The sequence below is a fragment of the Desmodus rotundus genome, chromosome 2 (genome assembly GCF_022682495.2).
Source record: "Desmodus rotundus isolate HL8 chromosome 2, HLdesRot8A.1, whole genome shotgun sequence".
In the NCBI taxonomy this organism is placed as follows: Eukaryota; Metazoa; Chordata; class Mammalia; order Chiroptera; family Phyllostomidae; genus Desmodus; species Desmodus rotundus.
Window position 1 is genome coordinate 165,374,194 of NC_071388.1, and position 13,369 is coordinate 165,387,562.

At 36.4% G+C, this 13,369-nt stretch overlaps 1 protein-coding gene across 8 annotated transcripts in view; it reads right to left on the bottom strand.

The window, feature by feature from the left end:
* Nucleotides 1–13,369, bottom strand: part of ZNF385B (zinc finger protein 385B) — a 363,316-nt gene that overhangs the window by 164,086 nt on the left and 185,861 nt on the right. Inside the window, exon 1 of one of the 8 annotated variants that reach the window (XM_053918818.2) lies at nucleotides 12,811–12,960. The exons of 6 other annotated variants lie outside the window; for them this stretch is intronic. Coding sequence is in view for 1 of the 2 variants with exons in the window: in XM_024561553.4 (XP_024417321.2) it covers nucleotides 12,811–12,820 (10 nt within the window). In the remaining variant the exon portion in view is untranslated. Of the gene's footprint in view, nucleotides 1–12,810; nucleotides 12,961–13,369 lie in introns of those variants that run through there. One more of the 8 variants, XM_024561553.4, reaches the window with a different exon arrangement.

Sequence of the window (13,369 nt, forward strand, 5' to 3'; positions counted from 1 at the left end):
GATACTAAAAGTCTTTTGAGAGGGGAGGGAGGAGAAGGAAAATCAAAGCAAATCAACTAATAAACATAAAAGTTATGAAAGAAATAGAAAACCATAATTTTACAACCACATAATAATAATCTGTTCAGGTATAATTATCAATGGATGCTAAAACCACCAGGTAAAAAAGTCAGGGGACAGGAAAATCACACAGTCGCAAAGCATCACTGTCCTCATATGCAGATTACATTTGAATTTAAGAGGGAAACATTTCCTTTACAATAGAAAAATCATGCAGACATTACCTTTTCCTTAACATCATGAATAACGGAACACATTCATAACCCGAGTTTCCTGAGAAGGACGCTGGGAAGGACACAGCATTGCCTATGCAGACACCTTGCCCGAGACACTTCATCCGAAACTAATCATGAGGCAACAGTCAAACGAGTCCAAAATGAAGGACATTTGGAAAAACAACAGTGCTGAACTTCTGAAAAATATCAACACTGTGGCGAACAGCAACACTATTTTTAAAAAGCTGGAAACTGGTTAAATTTAAAGGAAACTAAGCAGAAATGATGACTAACAGAACGTAATTAGTCCCGACTTCGATCCCAGTTTGAAAACAGTAAGAAAGTGACTACGAATGATATTATTGGGACAGTGGGGATATACGAGTGCCGTACTTGTTATATACCAGCACCCATAACTAACGACACACGGCTCTCTCAGTACTCCCCGATCCTTGGTACGTTGCAGAGAATATTCCAGTTCTTAGAATATCTATGCTGGAGTACTTAGGGGTGAAGTGTCTTGGTTTCTGCAATAATTCTCAAATGCTACAGCTTGAGTATATATGCATGTAGGGATATTAATGATATATAAATGGATGTAAATATGTGAAAAAATAAATTAATACTTTATGTACTTTAGAGAGTAAGACAGTTAATGCAAATATGGAAAAAATAATATTTAGTAGTTAGTTGAGGGGGGGTATATGGGTGTTCCTTGAGGTATTTCTGCAATTTGATGTGGATGGAAATTGATCAGAGTAAAACATAAATTGCAGTTGCAGACAGGAGACTCAATTTGGAAATAATGATCTGCAAACTGGTAACTGGGGAGAATATATCGCTATGAAGTTGGTGTAAGTCTAGACAACCACCTCTCGGAAGAGCTTAGGGCGAGCACTGAATTGACCCAGTAAACTCAGGAGGTCCTATTTGGTACTGTCATTGGCAAAATGAGGAAAAAATAAAACTAGAAAAAAATTTAAATAACATTTTAATGTTAGCTTGATTCAAATTTAAGTTTTTACATTGTTTTTGTGAACAAAATGATATGATGCCTACCTACCACTTTAGGTCGAACCCATGGATTATTTTTGGTCCAAATTCTCTAATTTCTAGTTTAAAAATTATGAATGCATTTTGTCCCTCAAAAGATACATTTTCTCTTACCTTTTATTATAGCTTATTAAACACAAACTTTCTGAAATCCTCTTTGAATCTTTTTAGTTGAGAGAACCGTACCACGTAGCAGGGCAATGATTTCCATAATGTGACTACTGCATGAAAAAGTGATTCTTTTTATTTATTATATTTTATTTGCCTCTTTAGAACTTGAAAGGTTTTCTCTTGTGTTTGGTCCCATTCATATGCTATACAATTTCATAGTCTCCAGTGACATTCCTTTGTTTTTGCAGCCTGAAAAAATGATATCCTACTCTTTTTAATCAGCCTAGCTACGGCCAATTCCATGTCACTCCTTTTCTAAGCAGTTGGTCTTTTCTGGAGGCAAAACAAATGAAAAAGAACGTACTTCTCTAAGTCTCTTTATATAGCCTAAGGTACATTTATAGTTTCATTTCTGAGACCTTAATGGCATCCGCCAGTTGTTTATTTTTTTTAATGAAAGATAACTTTTGTTTGCAACTGTATCTTAGCTTATAATTTCCAGGGACAAATTGGAGGGCCCCAGACCTGTGCCCCATCTTTGCAAAGAACCGTGAAGATGGGCCTTAAGCAACTGCACTTACATACACACCCATGTGTATTTTTTCTCTGTGGAGAAGATGAAAGGTTCTCATCTGATTATTAAAGGGGTAAAACCCTTGGAGGCTTAACTACCACACTGGGTCTAATTGGTTCCCTCTGTTTTGTCCCACTGCCCTCGAGTCTCGTCAGCATCTTCCCCAGAATACTGCACCGTTTTCTGGCCAGCTCTCCTGCCTATGTCTCCCCATCCTGTCTCCCATCCTCCACAGCTCTGCCAAGGTGATTTTTTAAACACATAAACCAGACATCATACCCAACTCTGAATTTTATTACATACTTTACAGTATGTTGAGCACAAGAGGTGTTCAATAAATAACCACTGAATAAATGAATGGATAAATGGACTCCTGCTGGTAGTCTGCGTTCTCAGCCCAGTACCCCAAAACAAACCTCCCTGACTTGCTCCCCATGACACCCTAAGACCTTTGAGCCTATAGCTCTGGCACTGTATTAGGTGTAGCAAAACAGACTCCAACATTTTAAATTAAAATCATAATCTTCAAGTGTGTTACAAAAATATGCCCCTTCTGTCAATGTCACAGATAAACAGATTACAATTAGGTTAGTAGGCCTGTGGCACTGAAGTTTGTTTAGAATGGCCAAGAATGTCTTCCTCTGTGGAGAAAATTTCAAAGAGCTATTACATAAATGAATATACTACTTAACATACCATTTAATATTTAATCATAGATATGAGCAAAGAGGTAATTTGGATCTAGGATCAGAAAACATTTAGGGATTAAAATTTCATACAAAAAAATTCTTCCCGGTTATCAGTGTGAGATGTCACAGCTTTGACTTTGTGGCAGAAAAAGATGGCCTGCCCTCTGGGTCAGGCTCACATGAAATCATCCCCGAGTCCAGTGGTACAGACTTCCCATATCACATTTAATCTACATGCAACCAGAACACTAAACAGCTGCGAACTCCTATGGTCTGTAACATTCCCCAGAGAAAACTGACCACACTCAAAGTACCTCTCTATGAATTTTCTAGAAGACTAAAGAAAAAGAGAGGTTTCACTTCTAAAGATTGTGTATATGTAATATGTTTGGAAGAAGAAAGCATGTTTGAAGTATGAAAAGGAACACTGGTTCATGGAGAATTTTTTTTCTTGATAAATAAGGTTTAATGATATATTCAGGGGCAATCACAAAAAATGGGTTTATATGAGAGGTGACATACATCTTCAAGATAAGGAATATTTGAAGACAATGAAGGTAACAGATATTGCCAAATGCTGAAAGGATGGCATATTTTTGTGCTTGAGGTTGGTACATAGGCTGGGGGGTTTTATTGTTGAAAGAGAAATCCGGTAACAAGCTGTCATTTGAGAGTGGCACTGTGACTTTTTCAGTCATTTGGCTATATCGGTAACTCACATTTATTCCATACACAGTGGGCAATTCATTGTCTTTATCAGAATTAGAAGAAAAGCAAATTGATAACGTAGAGAGGTGAGAAACCAAAACACAAAAGTCTTTCGTGGTTACCTATATGACATTACAAATTTTCTGAATCAATGTAGCATAGCACAAGACTTGTTTGAATGATGGCTACACCATTCTCCACCATACTATACAACTAAGAGGCATTAAATCCACTAGACAATTGATACAGTCATACCCTGATACAGGTGAGAAGTGATTAAGGCAAAAGAGCAGCATAATAATCTTGAGAATCAAAAAGGCAAACATTTGGAAACAATGCCTATTGCTTCACCTTTGCCATTGGTATTACTCAAGGATGAAATGCAAAGACATGCATTAATTAAATGCATAACATAGAAGAGACACATAGGCTCATTTAAATAATTCTGACTTTACTGTCTTCAGAATGCACGTTTTGTCCCAAGACTTGTTACCAGTTGAGGAAAACTTGACAAAAGTGTCAAATAATACAGGTTGTTTGCAAAGTTAGGAAAATAACATGGAATAAAAATTATTATTATTATTGAACTATAACTGACATATAACATTATATCAGTTTCAAGTATGCATTTCATATTTGTAGAGAAAACTTATTTTTAAATAGTATTTAAGTTACATTTTAAAACAATACATCCAATAATTATTTTCAGGTGTAGGATCTCTAAATATTAAAGTAATGCAGTTAATGGTTAATCTGGAAACACTGGGAAAATATTTGTTGTACTATAGATTAATATTTGCACACATTGCTTTACATTTAGAGGTATTTTACCTAAAAATGTGTCTGCAGGATTAAAAAATTACAATGAGCATATTATTTTAAAATATAAGCTAACTCAGTATAAATATAAATTTATACTCCTTTCCGGACTCATGGATACACTATAATACACAGCACATAAATCATTCAACCTCTTTCACCACAAATACATAAATAAATACAAAAACAAAATCCTAATAAGACAGTCCCTGAGACAAAGAATTTGTTTAATGAGACCTCCAAATGTGACCCACAGATCATAAGGAGGGTGTGACTATTGCTCTGTGGAAGTCTCCTGCACCTCTGAGGGCTAAACCATCAGCACGGTACCATGTGTATGGGCTGGTGTTAAACTAGGTGTTAAGGTCTGAACTCCATCACTGTAAATATTTTCTTAGCCCTAAAAAGGATTGTCCTCCTTCTGGAATATTATTAATATTAGCTTCCCTTTTCCTTACCAGGAACAACTCTTCTCAAAAAAAAAAAAAAAGAAAAGAAAAGAAAAGAAAGAAAAAGAGAGTCAGGAAAAAATGAAAAATATGTTCCATAGGAATATTTCTTTCTACTATTTAGAAAAATAGGTAGAGCCTCACTGGGCATGCCAAAACTAGACTGCCAGGGAAATGTTCAAGTCTTAGATTAAAAATAGGCTTGCTGAGTTTCCTTTTCACCGTGCTAGAGGATGAGCTAACACGGACTGAGGTAAAGCACTGCAACGCACAGATTTGCAAAAATGGTAAGGGCTATAGCCTCCTAAACAGTGATGGAGCCGATGGTTACAACTGCTACGATACATAAACAACACAACCACTATCAGGACAACTTTTTCATGATTATGTGGTTTCATCACTCTAACAGTGTCAAGGAGTATTTTTCCAGAATAGAGATCTACAGTATCAATATAATGTACGTGTTCAATGGTCTATAAAACCATAACTTCTACTGAGCACCCTAATTCAGAGTCATATGGTTTATCCCCAAACAGTGTTACCACTGTGCTTGGAACTGTTTCATGTGTGTCTCAAAGAGCTGAACAGTTTGTGCCAGTGGATTCTGGGAACCGCTGTTTTATAAGTGAGTACTTACGGGATTCCTGTTAAATAAAAGCACACACTGCTAAACAGTGAGTCTTTAAACTGCTCGGCTGAGCAGCCAGGAAATTGGGCATTATGGTTATTACCGCAAATCTCATAGTCACCCTCATCCAAAACAATGGAATCATTTGCTAGTCCCATAGCTCTTGACATTCTGCCAGTTATTTGCATATCTGCTTCCCAACCAGATGAACAGTATCCTGAACATGAAGATATTTTATTAATTTCACATTGCTACATATACTGGTATATAGTAGATGCTCAGAAACCACTTTAGGAATAAATGAATGATACTAAACATAATACCAAATACCTCACATATTTATTTGGTAACCTTAACAGTTCAGAATTCAGCAAAGCACCAGAACGAGTGCCTCCCCACCCCCAGAAAGCATCAGAAGATTAAAGATTCTTAAGACAGTCTCTGAGGTCTCTAAGACTTAGTTTAGAAAAAAATTGAATCATAAGCTCTGTAAGGGTAGAAACCTTTTCCATTGCTCACCTTGATGTCCTCAGGCCTTCTGAGCAAATGGATGTTAACTGAGCATAATGGATGCTCAATAAGATGTGTTGAGCAAATGACTACAGTATCTTCTACATTCATAGAGGAATGAAAATAGTTGAATTCAGAACTAGGAGCTAGAGTGGCTGTAGACATGGACAGTGTGACACACGCCAGCTGATGTCACAGAACACTAGTAGACCATAAAAAAGCACGGTCAAAAATGCAAAAGCACAAGGTGGGGCCCTCTCTTTTACAAGCAAACAGATCTCTCTCTCTCACCAGACCACGTGCACTACCACTGCACAGCACAGCAATTAACGTTTGCATTAAGGATCCCGAGTTAAAATAAAATTTTAAAATCAATCAATGTCTAGAATAATAAAGATAACACATAGGACTGCAATGCACTAAAGGAGAACTTCCAGCAATTATTGTTCAAATTAAATATTGGGTGAGGAACATGTTTGGAAATGAGTTCAGTGGACCATGTATGCTGGTTGCTCTCTGCTCCCAAAGCCTTTCTCTACTCTTTGCCTAGCTGTGTGGGAAGAAGAGAGACGTTGGAGTTTTTCTTTCAGTCTCCCTCCTTGCCTGCAACCTGGCAGTGGCATCTTTCTGTGATAGCAGCTCCTATTGAGTAGTCTGCCTTTTGGCTTCCAATTTCAGCTCTTGCCAAACTTAGACCACTCCATTACCTCCCCTTCTCCTTCAAGAATGGGGGAGCCTGCAGTTGGTCAGTAAGAACCTTGACATCTACTATTGACTCCCCTAAACCCTACCACACCTCTGCAAACAGGTCCATTGTTAAATTCTTTTTGAAAATCCCAGCTGATTATGTTTTCTTTGTTCAATCAGAACTGTCTGATTGATATACCATAGAACTCACTCAGGTCTTTCTTACTTGGTATAGACTTAGAACAAATATATCAGGCAGAAGTCACTTATCAAACCAAACTCTCTGTTTCCTCCAACCACATGAAAGCAGCAAGACAGGCTCAAGAGAGTGGTTAACATGGAAAAGACAAGGATTTTATGTACATATAAAATCTCTGTCTTGTCACTGCTGGACACACACACACACACATCCACAGTGGCGAGTGTTTTCTTGTTTCAGGAATACCTCACCTAGCGAACAAGTCCAGGCTGTCTGGTGCCTTCCCCACCTCAGCCAAGGCCACTTTAATCTTTCTAAATAGATGAAAAATAATGGGTAGTGCTTCTCCCATTATTTTTTAAATTATTTAAATTTAAATTATTAAATATTTCAATTATTTTAAAAATATTTCCATAGAAAGAAACAGAGAAATGCATGTCAATGAGAGGAGGCAAAAAGAGTTTCAACAGAGAAAGATCATGGATCTGGCTCCACTAATTTTCTAGTAGTCTACAGAGGAATAACTTGTACTTGGTGATTTAGATTACTATTAATCCCTTGTAAATACTATTTATATTATTTATAAGTATTATTAAGGGATGGAGTAGGGGGCATTACATGACCTTCCAGCACAGGTGGGCAGGAGCCTATCACCTGGGCCAGGGCTCTTGCCCAACCTACCTGGAAGAGAGGGCAGCTTAGGGGATGAATAGAGAGAAGTACTGGACTGGGTTCTAGTTCCAGCCTTCCTAGGTGAGACACCCTGGTTAAATCACTTTGGCTGTCTTAAATGAAATAAATAAGGATGATGAAAAATACCATTTAATTCCTCATGATACTGTGGTTCCAACTACATGAAGATTATTTTAACCTCTTAATGATGACACTTTTAGATGTCAAGTTTGGGGAAATTATTTCACTTGTTAGTCCTCAAAGGGGCTATCTTATAAATCTCAACAATTCTGCTAAAACGTATGTCTCCTACTATTCTGAAAACTCTGATTTTTCCACTGGGATGGCAGTAAGTGGACTTGAGACAAGTCTACATGAAGTAAAGAACACCCTCTGTGCACCAGAACTTTCGGGGTGTCGGTCACTCAGCATACAAGTATTCTTAATCCAACTCCACAGGTTAATGGTTTTTTAAAGTCAAAACTCATTCCAAAATCCTCTTGGAGTATGATTTTTAAAGCATATGGAAACAGAATCTGAGCCAATATATTTTATTACAAATGAGGCTCTTTGATTTCTCATATGCTTTTGAAATGTTATGTTTGTCTACCTTGTGAAATTCTGTTCTCTCAGCTCCCTGGAAAGCTAGGACGACCCTTAAATAGTTGTATCAATGGTGCTTTCTGAATGCCACTAATTGTGGTCTATTTCTGCTGGATAAGTGTGTTCCCTACCTATAGCACTTTTGACGCTACTCCTGCAACTTTTATCTTCTGCTGTCAAAGCCCAGAATTACAAAACCAAGTTCTGGGATGGAGAACACTACTTCATAGTTTTTCATTATTAAAGGATTTTTATATTATACCAATGTAGAAATATTGTTGACGAAATAAATTACCAAAAAGAAGATAAGCTGAAAAGGCAGGGAGAATATATCACGCATGTCGCAGTTGCTCATTTATTTTCTTTTGCCACATCACAACTTTTATAATGAAAGCACTACTCCTTCTCCATTGGATTCCATCTATAGAGGTGAGTCTTAATCTTACAAAAGAAAGAAACTAATCTGGGAATAAAATTGGGAGGTTAGAGTTTTAATAGTATGTCACAAAAGACACAAAAGCAGAACAATCACTTGGGGTAGAGAGAATGAGAGAGAGAGAGAGAGAATGAGAATGAATATGAATTATAAATGCTCCTTTCAAGGAAACAAAATCTTCCACAGAACTGTATCAACACTAAAATTCATCCAATTCCACATGAATTCTCCAGTTTGAAATACTTGCTGAGTCTCACTATTTCCTTTCAATTAATTTCTCTAGCCTACAATTCTGTGCAGGTTGGTGAATATCTAAAAGCAAATATCATCTATACAGAGAAAAGAAATGATGACAGTCTAGGCAAAAGTGATGTCGCAAACAGACATAAATTTCAAATAATATTGAAATCTTATTGCACTAAGAGAAGTAAAACTATGTCTTTACGGCTAGTGAGTCCAATGTAGTATTTAAAGAAAACATATTTCAATAGAATTGTCAGAGCAATTATTCTATATTCAATATACTACATTAGCACTTAGGCTAAAAAAGTTTAATTTAGTAGAGGATGGCCTCTAAGTTAAAAAAAAAACACTTTAATTTAGATTTTATCACATTTTTGATTTATATCACCTGGTAAGGTTACTAGTTTAAAGGAAAACTAGAAATGTTTCTATTTAAAGATAGTACTACCACTTGTTCCAGAGAGACTTTTATATTTTATGGACAATTTTATCTCCCAAATTTAGATCTCTTTTTCTATAATAATGTTAAAAGATAGTAAAATGACATAAAAGGCACAATACATAGAATTATAGTAACCAGTTGGCATGTATGTATCACATACTAGGCAATGTGCAGAAGGTTTCATGTGTATCTTTTTAATTGATTCTTATGATACTGGAATTCCACAATGTGAACATTACCATCCCCAAGCAAACTGAACACAAGGAAACTGAACCTTAAAGAGGGTGAGTGATTTGCCAAGGGTCACAGAACAAACAACAGAGGGAGGTAAAGTTCAAATCCAAATGCATCATGTTCTCAAGTCTCTCCTCTTTATTTCCTCTTACAACTAAAAAGAGGAAAAGGTACAGCATGTAACCATATTTGACTTATTAGGACATAAATACTGGTTTTAAATCTAAGTACTAAGTCAGACATAAGTTAGTTCATACTGAAAACACAAACAATTCAGTGAAATTCGCACTCTACAGGCTTCAAGAATCCTTTCGGACCCTCGTCTAGAGCAGTGTTTCTTAACCTTTTGGTTTTTTTCCATTATGGCCTCCCTGAGGGCTCCTCTGATTTTTTCCTTAATCATCTCCCATTAAATTTGAATACCACAGATATGTCCTATGTCTCCTTATGCATTATATGTATATCTGTGCTTTATACATAAAAAGTCAAGTTGGGTTTTTTTAAAATTTTTTGCCTCCTAGAAGGAATTTTTCCCCTCAAGGGGCGATGAGAATACATAATATAGAGGATGTAGCTGTTTTCCTTTGTTACTCCAAAACCTCTCAACCCATTGGCTAGCCATTAAAATTGCATGGGATTAGGGCTTGAGACTTTTAGCTTTTAAGTTTTTCAGTGTGATAAAATGCAAATACATAGAAAATGTTGAACCATTATAAGCTATTTATATCTTAGTGTGAATAGAAGATCGAAAAGCCAGAGTGACAGGGAAGGAAAGTGAATGTGAGGGCACTTCCTACTGGAGGGGGCGGGAAGAACAGGGCGCCTCTGCAGCTGAAACGCCTGGGTCACAACTGTGCTTCAGTCTGGTCTTGTTGAACACGTTAACATGAACTCAGTCCTGTAAGATGCTAGCTGTCAATCACAATGAACAACAAATCTTAGTCATCTGCCACCTCAGTGAACATCACCCTATTGATTTATGTGTAAATATTAGGTTTCCTGCCTGTGAAGAATTTGCTGTTTGGATCCTTTCAGACCTGTTTGCATATTCCCAACTGCTATGTGGCCAAGAACAAGTAAGTTTATGTAATGTTCCAAAGAAACTGCTCAACACCATGGCTCATTTTAACCCAGGTATGAATAGAAGACAGAGATGAATTCACAAATACTTCTTTCACATGCTCTGTAAAATATAACTTTTCATTCCCAGAGGCCAAAATGGTCTTAACCATTGAAGTAATTATAGCTCACAACTATAATTTAGAGTTAGCTCTGGTTGACTCTAAATTCACACAGGAAAATAATTCACTCATCTTATTGGCACACAAGAGCAAATAGCTTCATGAAACTCATATAGTGTCTGCAATCCTGGAAAGTATGATGAATCCACACAAATCAACAGATGATATTTTAATAATGCAACAGCAATAATTGTCTACCATTTACTGGTCACCAACTTAAATGTAAAAATGTCAGTTGACATTTACAAATATTCCCTATTTAATCCTTACAGCAATCTTATGAGATAAATATTTGTATCTTCATTCCCAGAGATAGTAAGTGTGAAGGACGGGTGACTTTCCTGAAACCACTCAGAACTACAGGAAGAGGAATTCAAACTGCAGTCACCATGCTTTGCCACCTCAGCCACAGTGAAATTATCTTAGTGAAATGATGTACAGACTCGAGTCTGCAAAGTTTTAATTTCCAATCAGATGAAGAAATCTTGGGCAAATTAAAAGGTAGAGGTGATGGATATGGTATACAACATACTGAGATTCTACTTCTGAGAAGCTACTCGGTAGATGCTTTCAATTGAAGGATCACTTTTTAAAGTAAATGTCCTCAAAATGGGCATTTGTCAGAATTTTCTGACTTTGAAGGCTGTGAAACATGCATTTTTGTACCATGTTTTTGTATCATAGGACCTTGGTCAGTAATAAACAAAATGGTGGCTTCTGCACAGAAGTGCACTTCCCAGAGGCCAGGACCCCTGTCCCAAATTGTCTGTATCACTCATTCCCCACAGTGACCTTGAACCTTATGACTTGAAGGGAGACCCCAAGTGAAAGGACAGCCCTTGTTAAAAATTTCCAGGGTATTTAATACATGTACATAGTGTCTACAATGTGACAAGATAATGAAAACTAACAGGGCAGAAGTGAAATAGCAAAAATAAAGTAAAACTCTTAGCAAATCATAGAGCAAGTAACCCAATAGTTAGAAGTAGTGTTGAGGGTTTGAGACCTAAACTTGGGTCTCCTAATTTCTAGACCAGTATTTTCTTTATAATAGTACATTGTTACCAAGTAGACTGATAAATAAACTTTAAGTTACAGCAAAAAGTGGCCCATAAAATATGTCATGAATATTCTCTGTGTAGATCAACCTAATATTTAAATTATTTAAACACACAACAAAGTAAAAATATATTTTTTTCTTAAACTACTAACATAGCTATGGTTATTATATCTCAAGTGGGTTACCAAATATCCCTAAATAGTGATATGAATAACTCCAGTAAAGGCTAAAATTAATCTTACATGGGAAATAATGTGTACAGCTGGTGGCAGTATAGCCATTGCAATAAAAGAGGTTTTCACTAAATTCCCTGGAGATTTCTGATGGTTGTTTAGCCTAACTGGAAAATTCCTCTCACTTACTGACATATTCTATCAGAAAAAAAAGTTTGTTTTTCAAGTAAATAATACAAGGCATAAAAGTCAGCCAGTGTTTCACAATATTAATAAGAAGCATTTTATCAATGAAACATTTATAAGTGTTTATATAGCTTCCAATAGAATTCTTATTCAATTATGCCCCTCTATACAGTGAGAAATCTTCCTATGCTGCATCTTCTTTGAAAGGTGTTGCCAGTTTCTATTAAGACCAATGTATGCAAATGATGTATTTTAAAAGATCTTACATTGTATAAGTTATAACTGTATTACTAAAAATATGCAGCATACTAATATTTTACCTTTTTGATGTTCTATTATTAGAAACTAATTTTAAAACTGACAATCTGGACACTTCCATATATCTTAAATATTAATAAATAATCATATAGAATGAGCCCTTTTTAAAAGACATATCATAGCTTTGTTACGACATGTGGAAGTCTAACATACTTTAAACCAGAAATCATGTGAACATTCAGATCGTGAAGACCCCGTTTTCTGTAACAACTACTGATTAAATCCAAAAATGTTAGGTCATCCTCATGGAAGGAAAAACTTGCAGTTACCCTAATCACAACTGCCTCTTCAGTTTACACACACAATTCCAAGATCCTTTCAAATTGCCAAAATTTACCACTTAAAATCCTCGTAGGACAAATACTACTAATTATGGCATTGCCCAGCACTGTGTGGAATCTGTACAAATCTGGAAAATTACAGACAAAGCCAAGTTTACCTCCATATAGACTTCCAAACACTCTAGAACAAATCTCCCATTTGTAGGCTGTGTTACTTACCTAGAAGCATGTTTGTTAGCAATAGCTGATTCAGCCAGTCTGTAAGTTCTGTACAACAAAGGTATCAAGAGTTGAGAAGTACTTTAACCTGTCACACGTTTTATGGCAGGAAGAGTGGGAGCCTTCACAAACTCTTCCTTGTGCTGAGCCTGCCGGAGTCCTGGACCGGCTCCACTCCCTCACTGTGTACCTCTGCTGAAACCAACAAACAACACCGGGACTGTCAGCAGATACTGCCTCCTCAGTCTACAGAGCCAAAAAAAGTTGTGGAAAAGTAGGTGACTTCACTGGACTTGGAGATGTAAATTCTGAATTGATCATGCTGTTTCATTACAATCCAAGTAATGTTTTCTACTCACAGCACAAAGACAAAAATTCTTAGCTTACACAAATAATTTCATAAAATCATGTGTAAAAAATACAACTCCCCTCTTTCCCCAACATTTTTTTTCCTCTAACAATTTAAAACGCACTTCACTCTAAACTGGCACGTAAAGAGATATGGGGTATATATCTTTATAGGGGAAGCAGATGTTCCCTTATTGGAAGCAGATTATTG